This window comes from Ostrinia furnacalis, unplaced genomic scaffold (assembly GCF_004193835.3).
Source record: "Ostrinia furnacalis isolate ACB-3 unplaced genomic scaffold, ASM419383v2 OfSCF1657, whole genome shotgun sequence".
Lineage (NCBI taxonomy): Eukaryota > Metazoa > Arthropoda > Insecta > Lepidoptera > Crambidae > Ostrinia > Ostrinia furnacalis.
The window spans coordinates 463563-479740 of record NW_021131896.1 but is presented as its reverse complement, the minus strand read 5'-3'; the positions used below and the strand labels follow the sequence as shown (position 1 = coordinate 479740).

Below are 16178 nucleotides of genomic sequence, written 5' to 3'. Positions count from 1 at the left end.
AATTCAATCGAAACTACTTTCTCCCCCAATCATCTGTGACAACCATAACTTTATTACGTCAAGACAAGTGATCGATGCAAAGAATACGCTTTGAAGTCGGGCGGTCGTGGACAACCCTGGTGAGATGGCCCATTATATTCTCAATTGGTAATTGAATCGAAACTGCTTTCTCGCCTAATCATCTATGACAACTGCTGGTTTATTACGTCAACTACGTCAAGACAAGTGATCGATGCAAAGAGGTCCGCTTCCGAAGTCGGCGGTCGGCGCGTGCGCATTCCGCCAGTCGGCGCCGCGCGTGCGTGTCGCGAGTGATGACCAGTGCTGTGTTGTGCTCGCAATCGAAACAATGCTGCTGTTCGTGGTTCGTAATTGTTTTTTAACTGAAAAAGTAATGCTAAGTTTTGCACGTAAGAGCCTTGCATCAAGAAAATCTGTGATAACTGTTTCCCGGGTTTATTCTGGGGGTGCATCAACCAGACAAATAATGACCTAATGTGTACCTACTCGTCATTAGGGCACTAATGCCCGTTTTCACCATCAATCCCTAATTTTAAGTGACCCCTATGGTAAGCCATAACAGGAATTTTGTTTTCATAGGGGTCACTTAAAAATTAAGGATTGATGGTGAAAACGGGCATTAGAACCTTAAGGTTGCCACGCCGAAGGAGGTCTAAATTATAAGGGAAATAAGGACTTGAGATGCTGCCAGCAATGTGCCTCATAATCACGTGTTTTCCAAAAGAGAACATTGATCAGAGTTAATCAGAGTCAAGTTATTAACTAGTGTTTTAATTTCTGTAAGAAGTTCGAACATACCTATACTGCTACTTATGTATGCCTGTTGCAGTACATAGGCCTTATGTGGCCATTGTTCAGTTTTCTTACTACAAAATCAAACATTTTTGTCAGCCTCTCAATGATTTGCAATATTTTGTATAGGCTGTTTAAGTCGCAACAACTTTTTTGTGCCAAATCAATTTCAAACGCTCCGTGAAATCACTTTTTTTATTTATGAACGACAAATTATCAATATGACCTTAGAAGCCTACTAAAAAATACAGAGCTCTATCCGATGCCAGTAGCATTGAAGAGTTTGCAAAAAACCATACTTAGTATCAAAATTGTGCGAACTTTTTCTATTATTTCTTTTATGAATACATTACCCATTATATGAAATCATGATCACTTTTTAATCTAACGTTCATAGATTGATCTATTAACCTAAATCTAGAAAGTTAATCTAGAAATTCATAAATGTCAAACCCGAGTAAGTATATTCCAATCAGTGAGAAAGTAAAGATCACTGTTACGCATGCGTTACAGAATAAGGTCATCGGCGCAGGAGACAAAAAGCACGCAGCGTGACAATCCGACCGAGGGTCCCGTAGATATAACAAGCTCTTTATTTTAAAAGAGCCAGTTAATTCTAATCTTAATCCCATCCTGGGAAGCTCACGACAAAACTTTCGCTCACGATGCTGTTTAACTTCTCAATATCTTTAATCTTCCTATTTATTTCCCTTATCGTGTTGGCATAACACTTTCTCTGTGGCCTTTTTCTTTGACTTTATTTCTTCCAGAAATTGTTATAATGCTTTTGTTCCCAAATTAAAATATGACAAAGTAAATCATATGTCAACAGTACGAATTTGTACAAAATATTGCTCTACATTTCTCTTTGTTTTATTTAATTAATCTCTTGAATTAACATTGTATCGTGTCTGAAAGTAAATAAATGATTTGATTTGATTTGATTTGATTCGTGGTCCAAACTTTAAGTTGCTAAACTAAACGTAAGACTTTCTGCATCATTGCACCAAACACACAAAGTAAACATTTCCATATTGCGTATAACTAAATCCAACTTTTTGTATTAGGGATCCCTATTTATACCCAAAACAAAACCGGTCGTAGACGGATTAAGCCACTCTCGCCTGCGGATCCACTTTAAATGGCTTTTCGTAACTTTTTAATACTTTTCGTTACCCGCACGTTGCTCTCAAAACATGCGCAAACGCATCGCTTACCTTGATCGAGATTTTTAAACTTGTTTCATTTGAAAAGGATAAGTATTTGGTTTGAATGAAAATCGGATTTTCTTTGTTTTTTTTTTTATGATTTCACTTCATTTAACCTAATAGAATCAAGTAAATGATTGAAGGGTATCAGTATTACCAGTATTACCTATTAAATTATATTTGTATTATTATTAAAGAGTTAATTTGACGATTTATGACTTACATTAATTTTTATTATTATTATTTTTTATATTTAACAGATTTAATTGATATTTATCAAGACAGTTAAAGATACTTCATAGCAAGTACCTAACGGAATTACGTCCGGGAAATCCGATCAGTATCCCAAGCACGAATAACTCTCGTAATAATATAGTAGGTAATTGTTGAGCTATAATTGTCATGAAAACAAACGAATTTTGTTATTAATTTGACTAAATAATGAAAAACTATGAATGTTAGCCCTTTATCAAAAGATATCTTTTTATCATCTACATATGCAAATTAATAACAAAATTAAATTAACAAAATAATCGACGGGTTCATCCAGTGTCTAAGTAGCTCAGTTGGAAGAGCAGGCGCCCGGTAAGCGGAAGGTCGTGGGTTCAATTCCCGTCTTAGGCAGTTCGATTTTCAAGTTATTTTTATTTTAAAAAAATACAAAATTATTTTCTCTTGCAAGCAATCGATTGTCAGGAAAACTGCAGCTCTACGATTGTAAACATTACTATACAATTATGTAATTATGTACTAATTATAGTAATAACTTACGAGAGTTGTTGATACATACAGGGGGTATGAAGACCAAGGCAGAACAACGTTTTCGGAATTGACCCAACAGTAATGGAATCTGAAACCCACTCCATTCAAGCTACCATTACGCTGCTGCTCTATAATGATATTTTTATGCTAATTGTGTTATGTTACAACGTAAACATCACGAACAAGACTCGGCAAACGAGATCACATCGTTACGACATCGGAAGCAAACCTCCGTACCTTGGCACCGTTGGCTTTGGCCCACTTCTGGGCCATGGGCCGAGTGTGGGAAAAACGTGATCATCGATGTATCAGTGCAAAAATCATTAAATAATTTCTGCTAATATTTACAATTAAAAACATAAACAACAGAATTGAGAACCTCATCCTTTTTGAAATTGGTTAACAAAGTTACACTTAAAATAAACTACGACTGTTTCGGTCAGCTTGTCTAAAAGCTCATTAAAGTTAATTATTTTGCTTTGTCTTTTGATAGACTTTTTTAATAATTTAACAATATAATTAATATAATTACACGAATTTACACGTTGTAATTACTTGTAATGCTCCATGCATTTTCATGTACCTAGTTACTTATTAGTAAAAAGTAAGTTAGTTACATGAACTTAATGTTTTGCTTAAAGCCTCAATGTTTTAGATTGATTCTTAATTAGTAATTAATTCAAAGTTTATAATATATCAATCAATATACTATACATCTCTATTATAACACAAACGTTATTACGAAAACAGTCAAATAACATTATAATTATCTCAATTCAAAGTAATCTAATTAACATTATAGGAGTAAGCTTCTAAAAAATATAATTCACACATAAGTACTTTGTTTCAATAAAACATAAACGAAATATATTCGCAAGCACACATTTGCAACATCAGTGCCACGAACAATAAAAAGTAACCCAAATAACTGACAGTTAACTTGCGGTTAAGCATGAGATTGTTCATCAGTGACAATGACGACTTGCAAAAACAATGCACAATGATAGTTCGGCTGATTATAATAAGATAATGATAATTAACTTGTATCTCGACATAATTGGGCTATGAGAGAAATTATTGTGCACGTGCGAAATACATAAGATTGATTTGAAAACCTTTCTTGACTAATAGCAGGTAATTAAACTTTATATCAGATTGACCTTCTGATTCTTTCAATGAAACCGTTAAGGTATATAAATATGAATCGGACGTATTAATACAATTGAGAATTAACTTCAATTTTCGTAATTTTGACAAAATTAAATATGCCACGTTATATTTTTATTTCTGTACATCATTATTCATTGCAGTAAATGTGTTCATATAAATAAAACACAAGCTATGTAACGAGTGAAATTAAAATTAGCATATCTATTGATAACATGTAAAACTTCTCGTTACCTAACGCGACGCAACCAGAATAGCCGTTATGTGTTACCCGACATACCCGTTACAATTTTGTTAGGTTTATCAATCGACAAATACCTATTTGTATCTCGCTCTCTCGCCAAATTAATCACATGAAGACTTTAATTCTCCTAAAAAACTCATAAAACTCATTTATTTTTGCAAATAGGCTTTTAAAAAGCACTTTTACTAAAATTCTACATTTTGAACATTCTGATCTTATCGTTATTAATCTCATACTTTAAATTGTTCACAGATACCTATCCTGCTCCTGAGCTCCGGAGTCAACTCCCAAGGCAACTACTATCCACCGAAAAAGTCAGCCGCTTCCGAATCACAAGTGCGCTTCGCAATAGAGAACAAATACGACGACACTGGCCCGGGGGCGAAGAAGCCCGAATTCGCGTACAAAACATACAGGACGCTAGAAGAAGCGCTGACTGGATACCTGGATGACCCAGACACAAAGCTGCCTAGACACGAGCGAGCGAAAGCTGAGCAGAAGTTAATAGGTTCCCAGAAACTGGCATATCGTCAGTTCAGCAAGGAAATGCCAGTGTTCCCGAATGCGCCTTCTTTTGGCAAGAACCTATACAATTCTGACGTGAGCGTTCAAGTGCTGCATCCAAGCCACCACCAGCAGTTGGGGTACCTGAAGAGTATCGAGCTGGAGAAGCCCAAGGATCCCTTCAGGTTCCACAAGCTGCAGGCGGTGAAGGGCAGCCCTCTGAACCTGGCGCACTTCACCAGGGACGCGCAGGCCGACCACGAGTTCAACCCTAACCCGCAGTACACCTTCTCTTATGGCGTAAATGTAAGTAAACCTTATACTATTATACCTATTGATACACTGGTCATCACAAAAATCGACCCTCCCGCGACAAGCACTTTCAAACGTATGCATCCCCACTTCCCACCAATATTGGCACCATTTAAAAGCCTAGTTCTAAACTTCATTTCATTAAAGGAAATGTTTTACCCCAAAAATGTGTCTGTAGAAGAATCCAGAGTCACTTCTTCAAAAAATAGGTAGTTACGCTTGAGCCAACTTTTATGGCTATAAAACTGTTAAGTTGGGATTAATCGCTATCCATCTGTTTAAGAGGACACGTGAGATCATTATTTGGTTTTATAACCATAAAAATTGGTTTTATTGATCCCAGAGGTGAGCCCAAAGTGAGGTCTTTTTTCAAGTCACATTTATTGTATATCGCGTTTATGTTAATCGTTTATTAAGAAATTAAATGTGTTTTTCTTTAAGGATATTTATTGGGCTTTCAAATAACACCAATATTGTTGGGGCACCATGATTGTGTCAGTAGAAACGAGTTTTCCTGTAAAACGTAGGTGGGCCGATTTTTGTGATGACCAGTATATTTCTCTCCTCCTTTATAGAAGTCCTAGGTCCCCCAAAGCAAAAGCAATTGAATATCCCAGCAGTGGACGTTCTTTATTTAAACTGAACGAATGAACTAGACGTAATCCAAGAATCAAGCTATGATGACCTAATTGTTAGATTATCCAGCCTAAACTAAATCGTAGCAGTGCAAATATCAGAACACTTATCCGAACAATAATGTCATGAATCTTTTCAAATCAAGAGCGAATTAGGCACCTACTGAGAACTAGGTACATCTACACGTACCTTTTTTTATTTTATTTTAGATGGTAAAAATGCATGCAATGAGATTGCGGTGAAATACCTGGCCATAGTTGAATGGAATATAAATAGTTAAATAAAAAATATGTTAGAAGGTTTCAATCAGTCTGAAAGGATAATTGAACCATATAATTAGTCGGTCTTTCTAAACTCTTCCTGCCTTCCGCTTGCAAAACCTATTGTTTACGCGTTGTTGTGATTGAAACTATTCTTGCATATTTCCAACAATGGCGTTTGTTTTGATATTGTCTTGATAAATAGAATAGAAACGGAATGACTGTCGAGTGTCGGCATATTTTGCAAGTTTGTATTTATTGTAAGGCTGCTGCCACACAATATGCAGGTGTATTTTTTAAAATTGATGTCGACAAAATAACAAAAAGTTGACTTTCACTTGTTTTTTATTCACATAACAGTTATCAGGGATTTCTCGAACGAGTCCCATCAATAAATTAAAAACACAAAAATGTCCATTTAACGTAAATGCGCCTATTACCGCCAGTTTAAGCTGACTTCGGATAAACGTTAGAAAATTAGATATAAGACGTGGTGATAGAAAAGACATTTTAATTTATTTATAACAATGATGAAGTAATCTTTGAATTCAAGTAGTAACAATGAGTATTCAATCACACAATAATTAATAAATAGCAATTTAATCTGAAAAAGCAGTTGTTTCTATTACCGACCTATAGACGAGGTGTGTTTCTATTAACGTTTTTTCTGTTTCTATTACCGACCGCTAAGAATATTGCTCTTCAATTGGGTATATTCCAAGAGGCACGGGTTCGATTCCTACTATACCACTTGATTTTTTCAAGTTAAATTTGTTTTGCTTTTAAGGCTTGAAATTTATTGAAATCCAATTTAGTAACCCTGTGGTACAAATTATCGAACCGGTTGGCTAAATTGGACCGAAGCTCTGAACTCGTACTTTGTTGATTTGTGCTAAATATACAACAATCATGTTAATTAATACTTATGAAATAGTAAGTTGAATAATGTATCTTTTATCATATACCATGGACATTAGCAAAAACAAAAGAAAACTATGTGTAAAATGGGATTGAAAAAAACTGGTCCAAATTAGCGGACTCTCCCTTATGATTTGTTGTCGTCTGTACCTACCTACTTATAATTTTATTATTATGTCCTTATGTAGAGCTGCTAGGGCGTAGCTGTATAGTTTATAAATTGGAGACGAATTATAGGTAAGTGCCATGAAAAGGAACTAAAAACCAATTTTAATTTGCCTGAAATTCGTCTTTTCATCAATTCTGTTGAACCCTATTTCTTCACAGCTCAAGCCTTTCTAAAATAGGGCAAGGAAGCTGTGTGTAACGAACTTAAAAATGTAAGGTTACTAGCATGCGCTCGCGCGGTGGAGTGTGACGAAGGTTCGCTTTCCACTGCAGTACACATCGGGTCTAAAGCCTGGTCCGTGAGTACGTAGAATTTTGTCCAATGACCCCAAGCTACCCATCCTTATCGCTCGCGCGTAATTATATTGCTGTAGCGACTGTGCGACGGGCGCCCGCAGTGAGTGTGCGAGCGCGACAGCAACATAATTACGCGCGAGCGATAAGGATGGGTAGCTTGGGGTCATTGAACAAAATTCTAGGTGCTCACGGACCAGGCTTTACAATAACGATTTCAAAGTATCGACTCTCTCAGTACTTTTGTAGCCAGTCAGCTTTCTAAGGTGTCTGATACAGTCAGACGGAGTGATATAGCGTCGTAATTACCCACTGATTCCCCCGCGCCAGTCGGTACGCAATTTCATGCATTTCCTGATGAAAAAAGAAGTAACAAAACAGAATAATAAGTATTAATTGGTAGGTAAGAGATTATCCTTGCTATACGGTATTAAAACATAAAGATGTGACCAACAAAAATAACGAAACTGGCATTAGACGATTCTTCAAGTCTTTAGAAAGAGAAGTCGTCACATAATAGCAAGTTGCAAAGTAATCAATCAAATAATGTTATGTCCAGCGGTGGACAATGGACATATTTGGGAAATGGCGCTTTTCGATATCGACACACGAGTGATCGTTTAGCAATCGTTTCGACTCTTTATCGACCAGCAGTATCCACCTTCGTTGGGACACGCTTCCCGGATGCACTCGATTGTTCAATCGACGAGTAATTTACACAATACAGGTTAATTAATTATGGATTGTAGTCTTTTTATACTATAAGTAGATCATTTAATAATGTATTTCAGGAAATAAGGTAATTCTGTCAAGTGCGTGCCTAATTTAATTTATATTTAATAATTAATAACAAGTAGTAGTTCATATGGTTTACAACTATAAAATACGAGCATCTACCTACATAAAATAAGTATGTAATTGATAGGCTTTGTTTTATGAGTCTTTATGAGTCATTTGGGATGACCTTCATGAATAATTTTATGTAAATAAATGTACGCAGGTAGTTTTGGTTTAGTTCATTTCTATAAAAACGTCCTTCTAAAATACAGGCTGTTTTAAATAAATCAGCAATACTAGTAATATTTGTTACATAAAAAGAAAAATTACAGAGTTAAGTCATTATCTTTTGTGTTCACGCAGTTTTACCTTTTTCCTTCGCAGAAATATTTTAAAATAATCTCCGAAAGGCCATTTTATGATTTCATATCGTAAAATATACTTTAAAACTCCTGCACATCAGTCGTCTGCGAGTGAAAGTACCTACTTAAGTCAATATTGGTTTTTGTTACCGCGAAAGTGCTAGCCTCAGCCGTTGTTCCGACTGGCCTGATTATACCCTGGGCCCAGCAAAGTGGTTCCGTGCATGCGTGCTGTGACGTCAGCACTTTGGTGCAATAACTTTCATTGGCCATTACAGGGACACGCTCTGTGGCTTACAATGAAAAGAAAATAAGATTTCAGTTGTGACTTTAGTTGGGCCTTGGGCATAGGTATAGTTCAGCAAAATTAAAGAATCTGTACATGCTACGAACTTTTTATAACTTACAATAAAACATTTCAATTGTTTTTTTGTAATAGGAATAATAATTTACTTTTTAATACTATTTTCCTTAAAACTATTGAAGTGTAGCGTTGAATGGCTCAAAGATAAATTAGGACTTCGTCGAAAATTACATAATATTTTTAAATTGTTGAAAAAAACGGTGTTAAAATCAGATAATTTAGTTTACCCAAGTAATTTATACATCCTGTATTTTATTTTATCTTTAACACTCGAAGTTTTAAGGTAACGGTAACCTTTCGCTGCGCGTGAGTTCATTCATAAACTAACTGTGGATTCAATCAAAACAATGGAAATACGTACAATAGATAGGCACGCCCCGCTTGCTATAAAATTAGTGGGTTGAGTTAAATACAGTGATTTATTGAAGGCACTACGATTATAACTCAGTAATCGAACCTAAAATTACCAATTACCTACCTACACATTACTGATACTTAGTAACAAGACCCTATTTCACGTAAGTACATAAATAATGGTTACCACCTAAGTGCTTCGTTATGAAATAAGCAGATAGGCATGAATTATGTTTTCCACACACTGTAGTTTATTACACACGCATCAAGCCTAAAATGCTCTATGTTATAATAATAATAATAATAATAAATCTTTGGACAATTTCACACAGCGCCAGCTAGCCCCAAAGTAAGCAACTTAATGCTTGTGTTATGGGTGCTAACTTAACGGATATACTACTTACATACTTTTTTTTTTAAATACATACATATCATACATAGTCACACCCAGACCCGTCACAGAAATTAAAATTCATCATTTCAATTTCTGCCCGGCCGGGAATCGAACCCGGGACCTCTCGGCATAGTAGTCCGTTCTGAACCACTACACCAGACGGCCGACCTGAATAATGAAAATCGTTTTACGTTTAATATCTAACGCTCGTATTCACAACATTACTATGAGGTCTCACAGTGCTCGTGGACGCACAGGGCACGCACACACGCACCAGTCACAGAGCTCTATTCAACGCTGTGAGTTCGATTTGCTGCTTCATTTAAGCAAGTATCGATAGTGAATACGGGTGTTAGATATTTTATACCTAAGTAAGTAATAAGTATACCTATCGCAGAAATAGTAGGAATAGTTTGGTGTGATTATAACCTAGCTACTAAACTGTGGCTATTTAGTATAAATACACATTGCCTTTCATAAAACGTTATTTATAATGTCAGTTAACAACCTTAAATTATTTATGTTATTATAATACAAATTATTTTAATGGTTATTGTTAGACTGTACGTTCGTTAATGCCATAAAATCTACAAACTCAGAGGGCCAGTGAAATTAGATCGTGTACTCGTAGTAGGTAGGTAGGTATTAGTCCAGACATTTGGTAGTTTTACCTGGAAAGTTTTCCGGGAGAAATGAAAATTCACGTACCAATTTTCATTGCTCCCGGAAATCTTTCCAGGTAAAGCCATTATTTTGTACCAAATGACTGGAATATTACCCACATTTAATTTATGAAATACACTATTTGTAAATAATTTAGCAATAATGCCCGGATATATTAACAACATATCGCAACCTGTGTGGGCGTGCTATAACATTTCAGCACGACATCGATACAGACTGACATTGATACGAGTATCGATAGAGATTGACTTTGACATTGATTGTTGCCTATCGACAACATTTTATTTTATCGGTTGTAATCGAATATTTGTTTTCGCTCATATTTCATTAAGGTTAAAGTAACAATAAAAATGAAGGCTCTATTTGTAATTAATACATCGTTATGAAATTTTTGACTGGCAATCCAAAATGATTAATGGTTTATAGGCTTTTTAATTACATTGAGCAAAAGAAAATGAGTTCATTGTCCCGTTTCACTCTCAGGAAGTAGGTATAAGTTGTGTTTAATTTTATTGAGTTTTCGTTGTGCCTCGATTTAAATGCTTAGATTATTGTCTCACTTCCAAGCAATTATAATTTAAAACAAAATATGCTCACGACACTAATCATTGTCACGGACTCAAAATAGGAAACTACATTATTGTGTAAATAAGTAAGTAGCCGCAAGTTATTATTCGAAAGGGTTCGATAATAACTATATGTAGTTTGAACGTGTGTTGGTTGTGTTGAAATCAATTAATAATTAACATAAAAAAGCACCGGATAATGTTACGGTTACGAGTTAAATATGGTGGTGCAACTCAGCCTATGTCCTGTAGAGTCGTGACACATCACTTCAAGATGTTATTATTCACGTTTATCGAGTTTATACTGTTTGTAACATTAAAAACTAATAATTCGTGGGAATTAATAGAGCATACACACTCATTTAATCAGTCAGAACATGTATACTGCAATCACGCAAGTATTAATTACTTCGTTTCGTATTTGCAACTACAACTTTGTTTGCAGGAACCTGCCTGGCGTCCAAATATAGGTATTTTTTATTATTTCATTTTTATTTTTTAAGCATACAGCTTGTTCATTTGGCTTAACATAATTAGTAAATTTAACATCAAAAAATATTTAAATCATCCTCAATTAAATTAGTCAGTAATAAATTAAACTGAATTAAAAGGTTACAATTACAACTATTGCCTGATTTTTACGAACATTTTCGGCATTTGTTAATCAATATTATTTATTATTATTATAACGAGAAAAATACGTGCCTGCTTTGGCAAGCAGGTTGGTACCTAGGTATTGATCCGGCAAATAATTATGAAAAAAAAACGTAATATGAAGGATATTGACCGGCGAAGTTAAAATTAATTAAGTCTCCGCAGAATACTTCAATATAAACTAAGCCCTTATATCTACTATAATAAACTTACTTACAACTTTTACTTCTCCATACCAACTCATAATTTGCGTGCCACACCTACAGCAGTGACGAAAGCAATATCTAGAGCATTACTCGCCATTAATTAGTCATCTCTTATAAAAATTATTCAGCTTACAACACCAAATGGATCAATGTCAGCGTTTAAACGAGTGTACCCATGACTTAATTATACATCGCGCATTCCAAGCCAAGCTAGAGTTGAATGATTGAGCTTGAACGGCAATGTGGAGGCAAGGTGGAGAATGTGGCCGCGTTTCATTGCCATGGTAGGAAGTAACGCAGTGGAGGTGTGGTCGCGTCGTTATGCAACGAGTATACTCCGCTCCGGAGTTCGCACGTTACGCATTTAAAAATCTCTGGGAGACAATTTTATAGATTTATCTTAAGGTGAACTTGGTCTCGTTTATTAATGTAAAATGACGATATTAACGAAATAATCGTCTGAAAAACTGAAATTAGTTTTATTTATAACCTTTTTCGTATTGAATTCAAACAACAACAACAACAACTCAAAACGTAAAAATAAATTGTGATTCAGTTTACATTCATTGAAGAACTAAACTAAGTCAACATTTTTTTTTTTACAAAATTTTATATTATTTTATAATAACAAATACACGAAGTTAAGTTACTAATTATCCAGATAGATGAAAGATAAGTTCCTACTAATAATTGTTTTCTATCCAAAATTCCAAACTTTATTTCATAATCCCGAGTATACCCATTCATTACATTACTCCCGCGCACCGCGAAACTGTCTCAAAAATGCGCAAACGCACCGCAGAGCGACCTTGCCGCGGTCTTGTCCTCTAGACATATAATATGTTTTATCGTCAATCAATAAATTACCTATGTACCAAAAAGGCTATAAGTTATTTTCACGACAGTCAGAACTTTTGATATTTTTAGTTTGGACATAGTAATCATAGGCATTTATGGATAGAGTTTCAAATTACAACTCATATATCACATAATACCTGTTTAATAAGGAAGTAGAGGTCACAAAACACCCACTAGACACAAAAGCATTCCGAAACACTACAAAAAAATAATGAAATGAAAAACAATTCATAAATTCCGAGCACTCAATAAACTGTGAAGTTATTTGCATTAAATAATTTAGTAGCAAACAAGCCAAAGCCATAAAATAATATCAATTAATAAGGAAAAAAATATGTCGTACTTTTTTTGTTTCAATTTTTTTTTATGTTCAAAGATATTTTTAGTAAATCGTTCTGGTATTACAAAATCGGTACCCACATGAGTTCTCAATTTGCAAGTGTAGACCCCAAGGTCGCAGAAGGTAGTGCCAGATTACAATCGCGTACGCACCGCGCCATGATACCTTCGCCAAAGCTTAAAGCACAAGGCACATAGTGAGCTATGATATCTTCAGTATCTTACAGCGTAGAAGCCTATGCGTTTATTCATTCTTACGCACCACACTAAACTAACAAAAAGAAATACAAAATTGAAACGTTACAAATTAAGCGATCATATCGTTCGGAAGTTATCTCTTCCAGCCAGACAAACCAGAAAAATAGTTTAAAAATGGGAAAGCTGTAATTGATTAGTAAATGTATAATTTTTATAAATAAATAAAATACTTAAACCATAATTTCATGTAGGTATACACTGACAAGAGAGTTGACATAGCTCAGAAGAGATATCTCTACAAAGCAGCTTCAGTTTGCGAGCGGATTAAATAAATAAATATCCTTGGACATTTTACACTGCGCCTCTAGTCCCAAACTAACCAAGCAAAGCTTGTACTATGGGTACTAGACAACGGATATAAACCATACTTCAATACTTTAAATGTAGAATTTATTGAAATATTTCCGCTAGAAGCGCTCTGCATTCAATTCAAGTGCGGAGTGTAGAGCTAGAGCCTAGCTTGCAGTGTGTACTAAGCATTATTATTAATTGCATGCCTTTTTACACGTATTTAGGTAACATTGTGAAGTTACGGTATTATAATTAGATTGGAATATGTGTTTTTTACAGACTTCACAGTTTGCTAAGTGCGTAAATTGGTTTTAGTTATGTAATGACTACCCAATGGCTCAGTGCAGTGGCCTTGAATAATGAAATTGGCTGGTCCCAAGTTCGACACTAGCTTAAATCAAGTCAGAAAACTATTTGTACGATCTTCGAACGTACAATTAATTTAGGTTGTTTATGTCAGCAATACGCGCCGACCGCGGCGCCGTGGCATCAACTTACAGCAAACTTTATTTCGATAATTCATTGATTTTACATTTAGTGTTTATTCGGTCCCCAAACGAACCACGCATAATCACTCATACTCTTTTCACCATTTCGCACCATTTTAACCTAAGTAATTTAGAAACAGTGGCGGCGTAGCATGGGTTGGCACCCGGGGCGATAACACCCTCCCCCCCTCATAAGTCCTATGACATGACACCCCCTGGTACCCCCAGGATTTCGGGTTACCTACCAACCTACCAATTCGAAGATTGAAAGACAATCGCACCCCCCCCCACCCCCCCCCCCCCTAATCCAAAGTCGATCTAATCCAGGAACAACATAATAGATAGAGGCTCTATTTCATGTTCGTGGCGACATAAATATCATTCAAATTGTGAATGTTTGTCACGCCTATGGTTGTCTATTCAGCAAATATACACTTGAACTCTGTCATTTTACTGTCGTTAGGCAAATCGATATCCGTCTTAACTAAATGTTAACAAAACAAACAGTAAGTACAAGAATAGACTGTCCAGTACCCCCGGAAGTGGCAGTACATTATTCTTACCAGCCACGGTAATTATTCATGCACTGGTTGCTTTATTTTTTCCAAAGGCGACTTTTCCTTTCTAATAAATGTGCTATGACAAAGCTGTTTGAGTTCCTGGATTCCGTAGATTGCCTTTTTATGACGATTGTGTAATTAAAACGCCAGTCTATGTAATTAGCTACTTTTATATCGAGAAACATTATAATTACTTACAGGTTAAAAAAGTCCTAAATTAATTGAATGTCAACGGACGTACGAGTACATACTCGTAGTGTATGGTAATGAATTCCACGACCACTTCTAGGCTATTGTTGTAAACCTTCTCCTAGCATAAGCATTTATTTAGCTAAGCTAGAAGGTTTAACGAGATAATTAGTCATTTGCGCACGGCCAATTATGGTGGAATAGGAACCTAACGATAACAACTGTTATTTTACCCTACTCCCAAATTATATTATTTCATATCCATTTTTGTCAACAAACAATAACAACTGACTATATTGCAGTGCTTCATTCCAACCTCATACTAAATTCCAAATATCTCTATTTCCAGGACAAACTGACCGGCGACTCCAAGTCGGCTCACGAGACCAGGGACGGAGGCACTGTCCAAGGGTTCTACTCCTTCAGAGACGCTGACGGCAAGCAACGCACAGTCCAGTACACTGCTGACGATAAGCGAGGCTTCCGCGCCATCGTCAGGCGGACTGACGACCATAGTCAATAAGCCAACAAGGGCTAGTCAGTATTCGGTACGCAGGGATCAGCATCACCAAGACAGCCATATTTTGTAAGAGGAATAAGTTACCATAAAGACATGAATCATACAAGCACTATGTAAGATTAAAGCTTTAAATAATGCTGTTAAAAATTAGACCTTGAAACTTTTGTGCAAAGCATTTTAGGATATTAATAAAAACTAAAACAACTGCAACAGCACCAAGGAAACAGACCTTGATGCCTTTTAAAGAAGACGCTACTCCCACACTTTAATAAGGTAATAAAACTCGACCATGGTTATCAAATTCAAAAGGAATCTAATGCTCGTATTCACAAACCATGTTTGCTTAAGTGAAGCAGAATATCGAACGCACAGCGTTGAATAGGGCTAGTAATGTTTGTGAATACGGGCGTAAAAGAAATATATCAGGGTCTATTCTCAACATGGTCTCAATTTTAACGGTGGTTAAAGTCCTTGTCAACCTATCTATACAGTGTTTAATGCTGATAAATTAAGAATCATTGCACTGCTATTAAGTAATATCCAAAAAAAACCCACCAAGGTATCATCCATCAGTTAAATTATGCAGAACAAAAAAAAATAGCACGATACAGTTTTTTATGCCGCTTATTGAGGTAACGCTATACGAAGCGAAGAAAGGTAGTGAAAACACAAGAAACACTTGGAGTTAATTATTCTATACCTAGATTGTTAATGCCAAAAGAAGTTTTATAAAAAGCACTCGGTAAATTAAATTAGACCTCACAATATTTCAATTTTCTAGTAAATTTATAAGTTTTTTTTTTATAATTCATACCTTTGTAAATAAGAACTCATAAAACTAATTTTATTTTTGCAAGCAGGCTTTTAAAAAGCACTTTAACGATAAGAGTATCCTTTGTAAATATCATAATCCACGAATTTTTTTTCGATATAAATCAAATGAAAAAAGTAAGTCATGAAAATCTACTCAAGGATTGTATGTAAAAAAAACATATGTAAAGAAGGATCTTTGGTGCTACGTCGTAGCT

At 35.4% G+C, this 16178-nt stretch overlaps 1 protein-coding gene and 1 non-coding gene across 2 annotated transcripts; both read left to right on the top strand.

Annotated features, from left to right (window-relative positions):
• Positions 1-263: 263 nt before the first annotated feature.
• On the top strand, positions 264-15900 carry LOC114353424 (uncharacterized). The gene is made up of 3 exons (XM_028305435.1): positions 264-364; positions 4447-5004; positions 14980-15900. The coding sequence occupies exons 1-3, from the start codon at positions 350-352 to the stop codon at positions 15151-15153; spliced, it is 747 nt and encodes a 248-aa protein (XP_028161236.1). The 5' UTR covers positions 264-349; the 3' UTR covers positions 15154-15900.
• TRNAT-GGU (transfer RNA threonine (anticodon GGU)) lies at positions 2573-2645 on the top strand. The gene has a single exon. It is a non-coding gene; the product is annotated as a tRNA-Thr (tRNA).
• Positions 15901-16178: the final 278 nt, after the last annotated feature.

Excerpts from the sequence above, each read along its gene's own strand:
- LOC114353424 (XM_028305435.1), top strand. Across the intron at positions 5,005-14,979 it reads CCTTCTCTTATGGCGTAAAT|GACAAACTGACCGGCGACTC; the intron begins GTAAGTAAACCT and ends CTCTATTTCCAG.